Source organism: Galeopterus variegatus, unplaced genomic scaffold, assembly GCF_000696425.1.
Source record: "Galeopterus variegatus unplaced genomic scaffold, G_variegatus-3.0.2 Scaffold4547, whole genome shotgun sequence".
In the NCBI taxonomy this organism is placed as follows: Eukaryota; Metazoa; Chordata; class Mammalia; order Dermoptera; family Cynocephalidae; genus Galeopterus; species Galeopterus variegatus.
Genome location: NW_007730658.1, coordinates 57,557 through 73,828, shown reverse-complemented (window position 1 = coordinate 73,828; position 16,272 = coordinate 57,557). Strand labels below are relative to the sequence as shown.

General features: G+C 39.3%; 1 protein-coding gene across 3 annotated transcripts in view; it reads left to right on the top strand.

The window, feature by feature from the left end:
- Positions 1–16,272, top strand: part of ACVR1C (activin A receptor, type IC) — a 90,779-nt gene that overhangs the window by 29,581 nt on the left and 44,926 nt on the right. For all 3 annotated transcript variants that reach the window (XM_008587798.1, XM_008587800.1, XM_008587799.1), the window contains exon 2: positions 5,895–6,125. In XM_008587798.1, the coding sequence (XP_008586020.1) occupies positions 5,895–6,125 (231 nt within the window). The remainder of the gene's footprint in view (positions 1–5,894; positions 6,126–16,272) is intronic.

Sequence of the window (16,272 nt, the reverse complement as noted above, 5' to 3'; positions counted from 1 at the left end):
ACAAAAAAAAAAAAAAAAAAAAAAAAAAAAAAAAAAAAAAAAAAAAGAAAACAAGGATTTGGGCAAGCAGACGCTGCCCTGTACTCAAAAGCTGTTATCACACAATTGCCACATCTGCCAGCCTCTTGCCCACGGATGCCTTGGCTTCCGAAGGCAGGAAGGAGAAGGCCATCATCTCCCCATCTAACAATTCTTCTGCATTTCATCCTCTCAAAGGGATATTTTAAGAGAATCCACACAAATAATTTGTCATCATTCATTTTAGACTAAGTTCTATCCCTTTGTGGGTGATTTATATTTGTACCATATCGTGGGAGCTTCGGGGCTAATGTTATTCATAGTTTTTTTGGAAAAGGCCTTCTTTGAAGAGCGAACCTCTCTGTTAATAACTATGCTGATAAGCAAAAATGATAGTGATCATTTTCTCTGTGAAAAACTTTTTAAATTGCACTAGAAGCTTTATGACTTTATGCCATCATACATATCATATCCTTTCTGTATTTATTCACAATGTTGATGATATAAGTAAATAAATAACATCATTCCAGGTGGTTTTAAACTCTAGTTTTTTGTCAGCCATATAAACATTATTGGGAAACATTTTTATTTCTATTTAATAAAACGTAGAATAATCAGATTGCCAACATATGGTGCTCTTTTGAGTAGCTTTTGGTCTCATGTGCCATTTCTGTGATCATGTCTATGAGGATACTTCAAAAAGTTTTTGGAAGGATTTGTATTATCTTTCAAGTCTTTTTTTCCAGCAACTTTTTGAAGTACTCTCGAATACTGTGATTGAGGGATAGGTAACAGTCTCTAGATATCTAACATAACTTGGAGAGGCTATGAACATTTTCAGGCTTCCATCACTTTCCCTCCATTTCCCAAAAGTTTCATGCTGATACTGTAAAAAAAAAATTACATTCTCATATGATAAATATAGGACAAGATAAATGATCTTTAATGTTGACTGGAGAAGTTTTGCTGGATTAAAAACTGGTAGGATTCTCTCACTCACTGATATGTCAATCAGTGTTTGGGGGTACAAACCAAACCTTCTGTGGGTGCTATTTCCAACCCCAGCTCTCTCTTTGTGTCTGTGGTAGATAAGGTAATCCTTAAGTTACTTATACAGAGCATTGTGACACAAGCTCAGAGCAGCAGAGGGCTATAAAACTGGAGGGTTCTTTAGAAATCTTCTCATCTATTTCCTGGACTTATCATTTTTTCAGCTGAGGAATCTAAGATCTGGAGAGATTGAGAAACTAGGCTCAAGTCATAGGTAGTTTGTAGTAGAGGTGAGCTGAAACCTCCTCTGGTTTCATCAGTGCTGCCTTTGGATTGAGGAAATTCAAAATGCTTAGAACTGTAATTCAAAACATGCTAGACTCTTCCTAAATTGAGCCCTACAGCTGGAAGATACAGCAATTCTCCTGGATGGAATCCCTCCTCATAGGGTGGTTCCATTCCTTCTCAGCTATAAGGGTGAGGCTTTCTTGAACAAGGAATGTTCAAGAAAGGTGTATTGGCCACTCTGCATATAGGAACAATTTTCCTTTGTGCTGGGTGTATTCTCATATTTTTGGAGTTTTGGGCTTTCTTGGATACAGCCTAGCAAACTGACTTTCTATAAGCTGAATCTTTATTGAGATTCACTTGGCCAAAAAGTTTGCATTTAAGTTGCCCATATTTTATTAATGCTACCCTTCTCCTTCTATTATACTTTTCCTCACCATTGAGAAAGGCAAATGCATTGAAATGACCAGATGGCAAGAAATTAAAATTTTGATAAGGAATAGAAACAGAGGAAAGATCTTTGCCTGATTTCCTTTGACCCTGTCTGGCTTTCCTTCAGATTTGCTAGGGCTAGTTGTCCTATTGTATTCCTGTTGCTGTGCTTTGCATATTCAGCACACTGATGAGCTTGAATTGTTCATTTTGTTAACTCAGAAGCCTGCAAATGATGAAAAGATTACATATTCAGCAGGTCAAATCTGAAACAGTTTTTTGAATCAAAGATATTTTGTGTTTAATAGCCTGATCTGAAATTACAGAAATTGAGTAGAACAAACAAATGTCTGGAAAAGAGAAAAGGGTATGTGTCAAATGTTTATGTTAAACACTGGCCAATAGATATTTTAAACTATAGACCCCAATTAGAAGAAACCCAGGTAATAGGAAACCAGTTTACTAAAAATAGTATCTAAGTCAAAATAACTAATATTTGCCAAGCAAATATTTGGCACCTTAATAAGAAAAGCCCATAAATGCAAATTGATAATTTTTTTTTGTAGTCTGATGATTTTTACATTTCTGGACACTAGGGTGTGCTAGCCATCACGTGTAAATATGGGTGAAAATGTATTTTCTGGTTGATTAGGAAAGTGCACATCCTTTGGTGGATGTGGGTAACAGATGTCTTGTGGGTAACAGATGTCTTGGCTTTTACAGACTGATTGGCAAAGAAGGAGAAAAGGGGATAATTATAGGGGTGGGAAGAGACACACAAAAAGTGCAATCTTCCTTGTGGGGAAAAATCTAATAGACCTCCTCATTATGGGTAATTGCCTCCTTCAACCTCATTTGCTATCACTTTCCATATGACTCAAGTGCAGTGTAATGGGAAAGTATAAAATAAAGCAACAAAGGCAAGTCTATTATCAGTGCTAACAACCAGATTTATCCTGTCATGGAGTATTCAATTATAATCGACTCAATTAACATTAGTTTGTTAAAAAACAAAATATGAAGCATAAGTCTAATTACTATAGGCAACTTATATTTTAATTGGCAGCACAAGGGTTCTATGTTGAGGATGGTTGATATAAATACAGTTAACTTATATGCCAAATGTGACTATATAGTGGACTGGTGGAAAATAAAAAATGAGAGACTGAATATGTCGTGTGTTACTTATATGTCTTAGGTCCCGTTTAGTTTGCTGTTTGTTCTCTGTCTGTGCTATAGTACTGCCAACTGACCTGGAATAAATGGGAACATTTAGCAGATGTTTGAAGCCATTATCATTAACAAATCCTCAATTTTGTTAGTGTTTTCCATTGTGCAAGATTTAAAGTACGGTGTCATTTTCTATGTCTTACCTATATCACTTAGGTCTATATTACTCTTCTGATTGGTACCTTTTACTTTAAACTGAAGGAAATTTTTATAGCCTGTTAAACATTCAGTGAGTATTCACATTACTCCTTGATAAGAACTATTATCTAATCATTTTTATAAGGAACCAATATTACTTTGAAGAGAAAGTATCAAGTTAGATACCTAGAGGCTTACTTCATACAGAATATAGATAAACTGAAAAGTGAGATTATTTATTCTAGATGCAAGGCACATGATACTGACTTTTCATTGACCACCTGTTTCCTCAGAAAATAGGTAGGTAGAATTGTCTTAAAAATTTGTCATAAAATGTTGGTAGTATATAAGAGGTCAAGATTTCTGGACCCACTTCCATTTTCAGAGGAAGGCACTGAAGATTTGTAAGGTTAAATGTCTTCTTTAAAGTCAGCCAGCAAGTTACTGACAGAACTAGGGCTGGGACCTTCTGTTTTTTCCTGAATTCTTTGTCTGGACCATCACCATACTCCACCTGCTGTGTGACTGTCTAGGATCCAGACTTGACCATTAAAAGAACAAGAGCATTGAGCTCACTCTTGGTAAAGCAGAAAGAGATGCATTTCTTCATTATGCCTTTTAAACGGTCTCAGCACCCTCACTCATTCAGCCATTTCTTTATGGGTTACAAATGTATTTCAATTGTTTGCATAAGGCAACCAGTTTTACCTCCTCCAGTAGTAGGAGAGATAGTTACTAATGTTTATATAGTCGTTCCTATGTGCCAGACATTGGTCTAAGGCCTTTACATAGATTAATTCATTCACCACCATAACACGATTAGGTGGTATGTTGTTATTATTCTTACCTTTCATACAAGGAAATGGAGGCACAAATGGGCCAAGTAATACCTAAGCTTACAAAGCTAGTATAATCAGGATTTGAAGGCCTTTGTCAGATTGGAATTGGAAAATACTAAAGAGATTCCACTGTCAGAAAACACCTGAGTGAACGGAAACTTGTTGTATGAGCTCTCTTTTACGCAAGGAAAATGCTGCAAAACATTTTTTAAGTTATTAGATTATATCTATCTAGCTCTATGAAACCCCACTCAATCTAGAATATATGGTTCTACTGTAGCACATAAGTATTGATGAGAGAATCTATTTATTTATGTTGATTACCAGTGGAATAAGTAGGAGAGTGAGCTGGTCTGCTTGGTCCAGTGTTGATAACAAAAATAGCATTTTACCTTAGGATATATTAATAAAAATATTTATAGGAATGGTATTTTGCCAATCAAGAAAAATTACTGAAAGAAGAGAAAAATTTCTATCTGATTAGTATGTAATTTGTTCTTTCTTACATATTTAGTTGTATAGGAATATTACCCATTTTTGCTCCCATATTGGTATTTGAAGTTGATTAAAAGTTGCCATTAATGTATCAGATATTTTACAGGTATAAAATTATGTCTAATTTGAGTGATTAGCAACTTGAAGACTTTAATTTAAAAACAATGATTGTGTGGTACAATTTTGGACATTCAGAAAACAGTGGGGGCCAGTTATGATTTAACAATAAGTTCATTCAAATAATACGAATGCAAAAAAGCTTATCTAGTATTGTAATATTTAGAAAAAGTGTATTTAAATAAAATTTGAATAAATTGCTTGCCACCACTGGGCTCTTTATTACATCAAAACAGAAATACTGCACCACTTTGAACATGTGAGTTAGTGTGGTGTGTGTGTGTGTGTGTGTGTGTGTGTGTAGTAAGTGGGAAATGTAGAGGAGACATGGAAGTGAACAGATTAATTCAGCAAAGTCTAATTTTTAAAAGTTTTATTGGTGCAGATATATTAAATTATATTATCAATGCACTTAGCTTTATGGAATAGGTGTGTGCATTAATGAATATTGCCTGAAGGTCATGGTCAATGTTTAAATGACTCTAATTGTAAGTTGTGTCCCTTAGTGAAGAGGTGGATTAAGTATAATGGTTCATCAATGCCTTAAAGGTACTATAGGAATAGCAACAATGTTCAAATACCACAGAATATAAATAAAAAGAATTGCAATTATTTTTCCAGAGCTATAAATATCAATGGTTAGTTTTGTGTTTAGCACATTTGCTTAAAAGTTTAATGTAAAAAGGGTAAATGAACAGAACACACTGGATTGTTTGATTACACTGGGGCCATAATAACAATTTAATGTTCTGCAAGTGATGCTGGACAGCTCCCCTTGGTTGCTGTGATACTGTTTCCTAGCATTTCACAGGAGCTGTTGATTTGGGAATGAGCTGTTGATTTGGGAATTCGAGCTTAAGAAGAGGTATAGAACAAGAATGAGGAGAATATTTTAAAATATAGTAGTAACTGAATCCATTCATGAAAATGCTAGCAATAGTAAATGATAATTGTACTCCTTAAAGTAAAGGTTTCTTATATTTGATCCTGGTCTTAACCATGACCAAATACAAAAAATTATGGGAGTAAGGAGAGAAGTCTGCTTATTGGCTGTGCCAGTGTCTTCTTCCATGTGTCTTCTTTTTGATGAACTATCCACAAGACCACATTCTGCCAGTCAGTGTGGGAACAGGACAGTACTTTGACTCTAACAAAAGGTCTTGGAGGACACATGACAGTAATGAAACATATGACTGAGAGGGAAGAATTGCATTATTGTGTGTTTATCAAGCAGTTTATTTAAGCCATTCCTCAATCTTCATTAAAATTGGATTTCTATTCTCAAATATTATGAAATAATTTGCATGATATCATTTGCATTTTAAAGCTTTTATTTACTCTTTCCAGGATTGAAGTGTGTATGTCTTTTGTGCGACTCTTCAAACTTCACCTGCCAAACAGAAGGAGCATGTTGGGCATCAGTCATGCTAACCAATGGAAAAGAACAGGTGATCAAATCCTGTGTCTCCCTCCCAGAATTAAATGCTCAAGTCTTCTGTCATAGTTCCAACAATGTCACTAAAACTGAATGCTGCTTCACAGATTTTTGCAACAACATAACATTGCACCTTCCAACAGGTAAGGTATTTATCTGTTCATTTAAAAGTTAATTTTGCTCTTGGGAAACTATAAGCGTGGTAGAAATCAAACTGTCATGTTTCTTTAAATAAATCTGTTTTACAGTTCTCTTTTTGTTTTTGACTGATAAAATTCTCCAGAGTCTAGCTGAGGTTGATTTTTTAAAAAAATTACGCATCACTGTCAAAACATTGACAGCAGCATAACAATTTTGAAGACATTTGCCCTGTGAATTGTATTTTTTGAAGTTATTAATGGGCCTAGAGTAAAATGTAAATTTTCATGGATTCTTCTGAAGGAAAGAAATTGAGATGTATATGAAGAAAAAAGTAAAAAAAATGGCAAATCTAAAAATGGTAGATTGCCAACTGTTATGGGGACAGAATATTTTTTTCATGGGTACCTTCTGCATATCTTTTCCATGTGCCCACATCTAAGTAAGAACATTCATTAGCAGAGAGATAAAGGCAGAATGGAATTTGACCCTTCATTATTGTTTAGATATATTTCTGCCTTTAGCCCAATTTCATGGTGCTTTATCCCAGTTTACAACATACTGAAAATCTTAATCTGGCCTTTTATCAGCAACCTGGAATATAAACCTTTGGGAAACATTAAGTGGAACGTAATTCTGAATGAAAAGCTAGTTTATGATATGAAAATGGTCCTGCTAATGAATTTTCTTTAATATTTATTAATACAGTAATAATTTAACACTTATTGATATATTAATATATATACACAGATACCTACTTTTCCTAACAAACTAACATTTTAAGGCAATGTTATCTAATCTCAGGTGTTCATATATCACTGTATCAATATACTACTATAGTATTTTTTATTTGTTGTTTTTTCATAAACTGCCTTTTTAAACTGAAAAGCATTTATTTTATACAGAAACTTAGTATCACTACCACAAATTAAAAACTAGTTTTCTTGCCATAAATAGAAGATAACTATGTAAACAAACAAACAAACAAAAATACTACTGAATTTGTTAGGTATTTTGTGTTTTTGTTTAAAAGAGAGAAGAAAGAAGCATTAAAGATATACTAGCAGGAAATGAGATGTTTTGATACAAAACCAGAAAAACTAAGAGAATTAGAGAAGTCATTATGTGATTCAATATTATTTAATATTGTTTGTTTACCACCCCAATTCATCTCAGAAACCCTTAAAATCATTTTATATCTCACCACTGGCACTTGTGCCACTCTTTGGGGAACACTATTCTAAGGCATTATCTCATATATTGCAACCCAAAAAGTTACACTTGGCATGTTTCATCCCCTAAAGCTACTTACAGTCTTGGTTTTTAGACCACACTTATTCTATCTCAGATTACATAGTCTTCTTTGATTTAGTGGTGATCTGAGATCTGTTATGGATACTACTTTCTTTTTTTGGGGGGGGGAGGGGATACTACTTTCCTGACATTTTCCCCTTCAGTTTACTTGTGGACCAGAGATACCCTAAAGTGAAGGCTCCTTATATTTGATGCTGGTCTTACCCATGACCAAATAATGAAAGATTAAAGGAGTTGTTAGGGAAGTCTCCTTAACTGTGACAGTGGCTTCTTCAATGTGTCTTCTCAATAGTGAATTACCCACAAGAACGCATTCTGTCAGTCAGTGGGGGGACAAGACAGCACTTTGACCATAACCAAAGGTCTTGGAGGACAAGATGCAGTTGGATGAATTTAAATGTACTTAGTGCAGCTAGAAAGGAGGTCCTTCCCACCTCAACTATAAACTCTGCCTAAGAACTGAGAAGCCTATGTTTAACTCTCAAGTTCAGTCAGGGACCAGTTTTTCTTTTTTAAAAATCAACTTTATTGAGGTATAACTTAGATATGCCCATGGAACCCCCACCACATTTCCATCACCTCGAAATGTTTTCAGTCAACCCCCACTTCCACCAGGGCTAGCCAGCTGATGTATTTTATCACTGTAGATTAGTTTTGTTTTTGCTAGAGTTTCACATAAAAGGAGTCATTATGGTACATATTTTGGGGGAAGATTTGGCTTCTTCACTTAGCGTGTTTTTGAGATTTATTTGTGCTGTTGGGTGTATCAGCAGTTTATTTCTTTCTCTTGCTGAGTAGTATCCCATTATATGTATATACAGACTGTCTCAACTTATGATGATTCGACTTAAAATTTTCAACTTTATGATGATGCAGAACTATTGCAATTTCTACATAATGTACAATATTTAATAAATTACGTGAGATATTCAGCACTTCATTTTAAAATAGGCTTTGTGTTAGAAGATTTTCCCAAACTGTAGATTAAGTGTTCCAGTCAACTTAATTTGTGTTATTATGTGAGGTTAATGTGGAGTTTTATTTTTTCCACACCGATATGAAATTTTTGCAGCATTATTTGTTGAAAAGTCTATTCTTCCCTCATTGAGTTACTTTGGTTGAAAATAAAGTGATCATATAAATGTGTGTGTACAAGGATATTTCAAGAAGTTCATAGAGAAATAGAATTAAAAGACAGTACAAATCTTTCCACGAACTTTTTGAAGTACCCTCATATTTCTGTTCTCTTTATTCTATTCAATTGTTCTACGTGTCTTCTGCCACTAGGAACTGCTTTGATTATTGTAGCTTTAGTAAGCTACAATATTGTAGTAAGTACTGAAATCAGGTTGTTTGATTCTTCCAACTTTGTTCTTTTTCAAAATTGATAGGTCTATTATAAATAAAGTCCTTTGCATTTCCATTTCCATTTTAGAATCAGCTTGATAATTTCTACAAACACACATGCTGAGATTCTGATAAGATTGAGCTGAATATATAGATTAATTTGGAGAGAATAATCATGTTAACAATTTTGAGTTTTTTGATCCATGAACATATGTTTTTTTCACTTATTCTTCTTCGATTATTCTTAGCGGTGTTTTGGAGTTATTAGAGAATAGGTCTTATACATATTTCATTGAATTGATCTCTAAGAATGCATGTTTTTGGGTGCTATTGTGAATGGTATTTTAAAAATCTAAATTTCTAAATGTTAATTCCTAATATATAAAAATAAAATTAATTTTGTATATTGTCCTTACATCCTGAAATCTTGAGAAAATACTTGTATTAGTTCTAGTAAGTTTTTTTTCCCCAAGATTCTTTGGTATTTTCTATATACGTACTCATCTGTTAACACAGACAATTTTGTATCTTCTTTTCTGATTTATATGAATTTTATTTCTTTTTCTTGCTTTTTGCACTGGCTGGGACCTTCAATGTGATGATGAATAGGAATGGTGAAAGTAAAAATTCTTACCTTTTTCCTGGTCCTCAGAGGAATGCATTCAGTCTTTTACCACTAAATACAATGTTAACTGTAGGGTTTTTGTGGATACCTGTTATCGGTTGAGGGAATTTGCTTTTATTCCTAGTTTGGTGAAATTTTTTACCAAGAATGGATATTAATTTTTACAAGTATTTTTATGAATTTATTGAGATTATCATATGATTTTTATTCTTTAGCCTGGTGATAATAGATTAAATTAATTGGTTTTCAAATATTACCTACAATAGGAGAGATGTGCATTGTCTAGCCAGTAATATGTCTGTAAGAAATGCTGTGGGAGTTTTCACTAAATTCAAACTTCTTTACTTAAACTAAGAATTTGTTTCTTTTAATTACATTGTATAGTAAATGGATGTTAAATTGAATAGGAGTGTATGTGCAGTCGTCTTGTGTAGGGTTGTTCTCTCTGTGAGGCAGCATTAAATGGCTCTTAGCTGTTTTTGGAACAGCAACTGTTTGGAAAAGAATTGGGAACCTCCAGGCTGAGTGCTGAAACAGCCAGTGCCAACAACACCAGCGTTTCTGTGCCATCAGTGAGTGTGATTGATATCCCCTGCTCTGCCTAGTAGGGACTTGTTAATTTCAGATGTAACCACATATATGTGAAATACATAAAAACACTTCAAAAAGTAGACAGTGTGACATTTCTGCAGTACTTAATAGTTTGCATCATGTTCATGAGCAAAAGGTAGGGGGTGACCGTAAAAGGTTGGACAAAATCTGTGATTTCCCTCTATGGTTCCAGCTAAAAGCCAAGTGGATCCTTGCCTCTCTGGCTCTTTCATCCCTCACCCCAGATGGGGGGACCATTTTTGGATAGCTGTCTTGGTGTAAGTGCAGGAACTCAGTCTGGTCCTCTGGTTTCAAATGGCCCTCATTTGTCCTTAGATCCTGCTTGCAATGATTGGGCACTTGTTTGTTTCTTGTTACAAAATTTCTGCCTTGAATACAGCTTGTGACTCTGCACCCCATCTTTCCCCTGCTGGTGCCCTAGTAACTCAGCAATTGGAGAACTGCTGGCACTCACTCTCACCCTCTTGAAAATCCTTTTGAGTGTTTGATGCTAATTCCTAAAACTTTAGTGGCTTTCATACAGGTTTCTGCTGTGACAGACAAAAATATATTTTATATAATTACCTTCACCCCACATGCACAAACAACTGATACAAGAATTTTGCAAAACATACTTTTAAAATGTGTGAGGTATTCTGATCTTTGTTATTTCATTAAGTAAAGATGCTGGTCAGACCCCACTAAATGGTTTGTTCACAGTTTAAGAAACACTGCTTTAGTTAATATTTAAAATGTGGTATTTCTAAGTGGAGTAAAGATATTTTTTGTTTTAATTCACTAATACAAAAAAATTATTTAAAAACCTAGTTGAGGAACTAGTACTTACCTGGCTGTGTCCTGCCTGGCTGTGGCCATTAGGCACCCATGCTGTGCCATGCTATGCTGTAACCAAGACCCCCACCCGGATGTCGTGCAGACCCAGCTGCAGCTGCATCCCCACCTTGTCTCACACTGCAGTTGCCACAGACTGCTGTAACAGAATTTTCCTTTCTGCTTCTCGCTTGCTGTAATTTTCCACCCTGAGACAGAGTCACAACCACATAAGATCATAAGATTACTCCTCTCACCCTGTTGCAAAAACCTAGAAATGCTATGATATAAAAATAACAGCCTCACTGTATTTGGGGCTCAGCCTTTGTGACAGAGTCTGCTGAACTACTGCCAGCATCAATAAACTCTGCTTCCTGTTTTAAGCCTTGATGTTTCCTGCCTCCCCCTGTGAGTTCACAGTAACTCACTGCAACATTTCTTGGGGGCTTGTCCAGGATGGTGGAAATGGCCTCCCTTGTCTTTTGGTCTCAGCCCCTGGGACACCCCATGATGTGGACTGCACTCAGGTGCCAATGGAGAGTTTTCCATGAGTGGGAAAGACCTCACTGGATGGACCCAGAGGATGAACACTGAGCACAACGGAACCCAAAGAGGCACAAGAAGCAGACCAGAGGAGCTCCGCCCATCAGAGTAGATAAGGACCCAGGTCCCACTAGGTTCTTACTCCCATGAGAGTAGAAGGGGAGCCTGATCAACTCCCAAAGGGGGGAATGTCTTAGTACTCCGTTTCACAGAGGAAACCTCATTCCCCAGTCAGGTCAGGATTTTTGGAATTTTCAGTTGGTGAATGAAAGTGTATGTATGAATGTGTGTGGCTGAAACATATCCTAGATATGAAGCAAATGCAGAGTCCCGATCCGCGGTTCTGTCGTGACCACAAACACTAAGGGGAAGTCTTGCAAAAGAGGTCCTGACGGGGGTTTATACCATCTCACCAAAGCCAAGAGGCGCTGAAATATCACTGCAAGGTGAGTGGCCAGAGATGGAGGAAGTGATTGTAATAAAGCGTCTGTTGTGACACCGATCATGGGTGGAAAACATGGGAGGAACAACTGGCAAAGAAACTCCCCTTGGGGGCCAGCCTGGTGGCACACTGCTATAGTGTGCTGCTTGGGAAGCGCGGTGGCGCTCCCGCCGAGGGTTCGGATCCCACATACAGACCGGCTCCCGCTCACTGGCTGAGCGAGGGGCGGGAGCAACACCGAGGCTTGCGATCCCGTTGCTGGTCCCGGTCCGGTACGGGTGTGACACTGAGGGTTGCAATCTGTTGCCGGTCCCGAAAAAAGGCAAAAAGGAAAAAAAAAAGAAAGAAACTCCCCTTGCCTGTATGCTAAGGAATTTTAAAAAGGGTTTTTCTGATGACCATGGTGTCACATTATCTCCTGATAAACTCAGGGCATTCTGTGAGGTAGACTGGCCGTCTTTCAATGTAGGAGAGCCCTCTGAGGGGTCCTTTGACCTTTCCCTTATTTGTCGAGTCAGAAGGGTTATTACTGGACACACGGAAATGACCCTCAGGGCCACCCTGAGCAGTACCCCTATATTGGTTCTTGGGAAGATTTAGTTCATTCTCCACCCTCCTGGTTAAAGGCCTGCATGAAAAACCACTGCCAAATTCTCCTGGCTCGAGAAATTTTGGTCCCAGGTCAGACTCATGCCTGGAGGCGACTACTACATGCAGCCCCCAAACCAGCCATTCTGCCCTCAGACCCAGAGGATCTGCCACCTCCTGATTTGATTGAGCCAGCTGCTCTGCTGCCCCCATTGCCCCATCACTGCCTCCCACTCCAGCAATGACTCTTACAACTCCTTCTGGCCCATCAGAAGGGACCACTTTGGCTCCCACTTCTCCAGAGACCCCCCCCCACCTTCCCTGACCCCATATGGTCCATGCCAAACCCAGCCTTCAACCAAGTCACCATGGGGAATGGCTCTCCAGATGCCGCTCAGAGAGACTCAGGGTCCCTTATATTATAATCAGGATAGGTACCTGCAGGGAGGACAGCCCACCTTCATCTATCAGCCGTTCACAATGACTGACCATCTGAATTGGAAACATCATACACCCACATATACCAAAAAGCTCCAGGCTATGTTTGATCTGGTCCAGTCCATAATCCAGACTCACCGGCCCACCTGGATGGACTACAGGGAGCTCCTAATGATGCTCTTCAATACAGAAGAGAGACGCCGTATCAGCCAGGCAGCCCTAAAGTGGCTCCAAGACCATGCCCCAGCTGGGATGCTGAATGCCCAAGTGTATGCCCAGACCCATTTTCCCAATGAGGATCCACACTTGGACCTCAACACAGATCTGGGCCTACGGATGCTAGAACAATACCAAGAGACTCTCCTGGGAGGCTTAAAGGCAGGAAGGAAAAAGCCAACCGAGATGAGTAGGATCTCTGAAGTCCTCCAGAAGCAAGACAAAAACCCCAGTCAGTTTTATGAGAGGCTATATGAGGCATTCTGCCTCTATATGCCCTTTGACTCAGAACAGCCTGAAAACCAGAGAATGATCAATGCTGATTTTGCAGGACAGACGGGGGGGACATACGCTACAAGATACAAAAGCTGGAAGGGTTTGCTGGCATGAATATTACTCAACTCCTAGAAATTACAACAAAGGTGTTCATCAAATGGGACCTGGAGGCCTGCCACGAGGCAGACAGGAGAATGAAAAAGAAGGTGGGCCTCCTAGCTGCTGCACTGGCTGAGAAGTCAGGACGCAACCAGAAGACAGCCACAGCACGCACCCAGTTCCAGGCCACCCCTGAGATCCAACGAATGTGCCTTCTGGTATGAAGATGGCCGTTGAAAAAAATAAATGTTACCAACTCCTGGCCACTGCTAAGGACAAATTCCAGCCCCTGAGAAAGGGACAACCTTCCTGAGGAAACTGCAACCCAAGCAAACTGGCTACTAAGGCACCTCAGTAAGATTTCGTCTGCCTAGCTGGACTTAAACAATATGAAAATGAATAGGGCCAACCGGATTCCCTTTCCCTGGGCCCCCAGGAGCCTGTGATCCAAATGATGGTAGGGGGCCAACCTATAAACTTCATGGTAGACACTGGAGCTGAACATTCAGTAGTCACATAGCCTCTTGGACCTCTTTGTGGAAACAAACCACCTAGTAGGAGCCACAGGAAACTGACAGAGACTCTCCTTCTTGCTGCCCAGAAAGTGCAACATAGGGAAAAGAGAGGTCATTCATGAGTTTCTCTACCTGCCCGACTGTCCAATACCTCTACTTGGATGAGATCTGCTGAGTAAGTTACAGGCCCAAATAACTTTCTCAAAGACTGGAGAGATGTCCCTAACTCTGGGAGACTCAAAGGCTCAGATCCTGTCCCTCACCATTCCCCAGGGGAAAGAATGATGTTGTTGAGCCTAAAGACCGCACCACCAACATTTCTGGAGCTTTCCATCTGAGTGCCCAGAGTCTGGACTAAAGACAACCCACCAGGTCTGGCCAAGGACATTCCCCTGGTCCTGGTGGAACTAAATCCAGGGGCAACACTGGTCTGACAAAAGCAATACCATATCCCCCGATGGGCTCAACAGGGGATACAAAAACTTCTGGACAGACTCCTCAAATGTGGACTTTTAAGGCCATGCCAGTCCCCCTGGAACACACCTCTAATGCCAGTTCAGAAGCTGGGGAACCAACAACTTCCAACCTATACAAAACCTCAGGGCAGTCAACCAAGCAACTATCACCCTGCACCTTGCTGTTCCTAATCTGATGTCGCTTACTTCACCTGTCTGAACCTTAAAGATGCTGTCTTCTGCATCAGACTGGCTCCCCAGTCAACCCATTTTTGCTTCCCAATGAACAGTCCTGAGGGGACTCAAGGACAATTAACATGGATGCAGTTGTCTCAGAAATTCAAGAACTCCCCAACCATTTTCAGCATGAGCCTGGCTTCCAACCTACAGGCTTTCCCAGTCAAACAAAGTGGATGTATCTGCTCCAATATGTTGATGACCTGTTGCTGGTTGGAAGGACCCACCAAAAATATATGAAAGGGACTGAACTCCTCCTCAACCTGCTTTGGGAAAAGGGATACAAGTTATCTAACAAAAAAGAAAAAGGCCCAAATATGCCACAAAAAAGTCAAAAATCTGGGGTTCTATATCTCCCAAGGATAATGCCAACTGGGACCAGAGCACAAACAAGCTGTCTATTGCATCCTGACCCCCAACACCTGAAGACAAGTTCATGAGTTCCTGGGGGCAATGGGTTTCTACAGGATCTAGACCCATAACTTTGCAATGCTGGCAAAACCAAAGGGGGAGGGGGAAGTACCCCTAATCTGGGAAACAGCTCAACAAAAGGCCTTCATGGACATAAAAAGGGCACTTACAAGTGCTCCAGGACTGGGACTGCCTGACTTGGAAAAACCCTTCTTTCTCTACATCCACGAGAGACAAGACATTGTGGTGAAAGTTTTAACTCAGCTTCTGGGGTCCTGGCACTGCCCAATGACAGATCTTTCAAAACAGCTGCACACAGTGGCCTGAGGCTGGACACCCTGTCTCTGAGCAGCAATGGCCACAACACTTCTGGAGCCAAAACTGACAAGTTAAATCTGAGACAGAAACCCACCTCCACTGGAACAAAATCCTCCCCATGGTTTTGTTCTGGATCTGATCTACACACCCACCAAGGACGCAGGCTTCTCCCCTTTCAAAGTCTTCTGCACAAGGCCTCCCCCTCTCATCAAGGCTATTCAAGATAATCTGATGGAGGTTGGACATGTAACTTTGCAACAACAACTCCTGGCTCTGGAAAAAACCCTGCAGGCCATTCACCAGTGGGTAAGAGAACAACCCCTACAAGCCAGATACCTCTGTTTGGGTAAAAGAATGGAATGTACAGCTCCTCAAGCCCCTGTGGAGGCGACCAGGGGTTCACTTTACTGTCTTGCTGTCTACCCCTACTGCAGTCAAAGTAGATGAGGTCACTCCATGGATATGCCAGAGCAGACTCAAAGCAGCGATGACCTCTTGGGACTGCATTCCTCACCCCACTTCACCCTGCAAATCAACTCTCCAAAAAAGAGGACCAGAAACCTCAATGGAGACCCCAAATGACAACAGTCCTGCTTTAGTCACTCCAAGGGCTGACTAGTCCATGCACAGCAGAAGCCTAACGATCCCCAACAAGAAATAAAAAAACTAATTCATGTTCCAGTACAAAAGTGGTCAGGCTAAAACTCAAAAAACCTCTTCAGAGGCTGATTTAACATGTGTGGAGGGTTCAAAACCATTATTACTATGGTTCTTTTCTTAATGGGTCTCATCCTCCCTTGCCTGCTGCCTCTGGTAATACACAGTCACATCCTCCCTGGAGGCCACAGTAGAACAACAACAGAAAAAAAAAAAAAAAAAAAAAAAGCCAAAAAGTTCTCACTATGA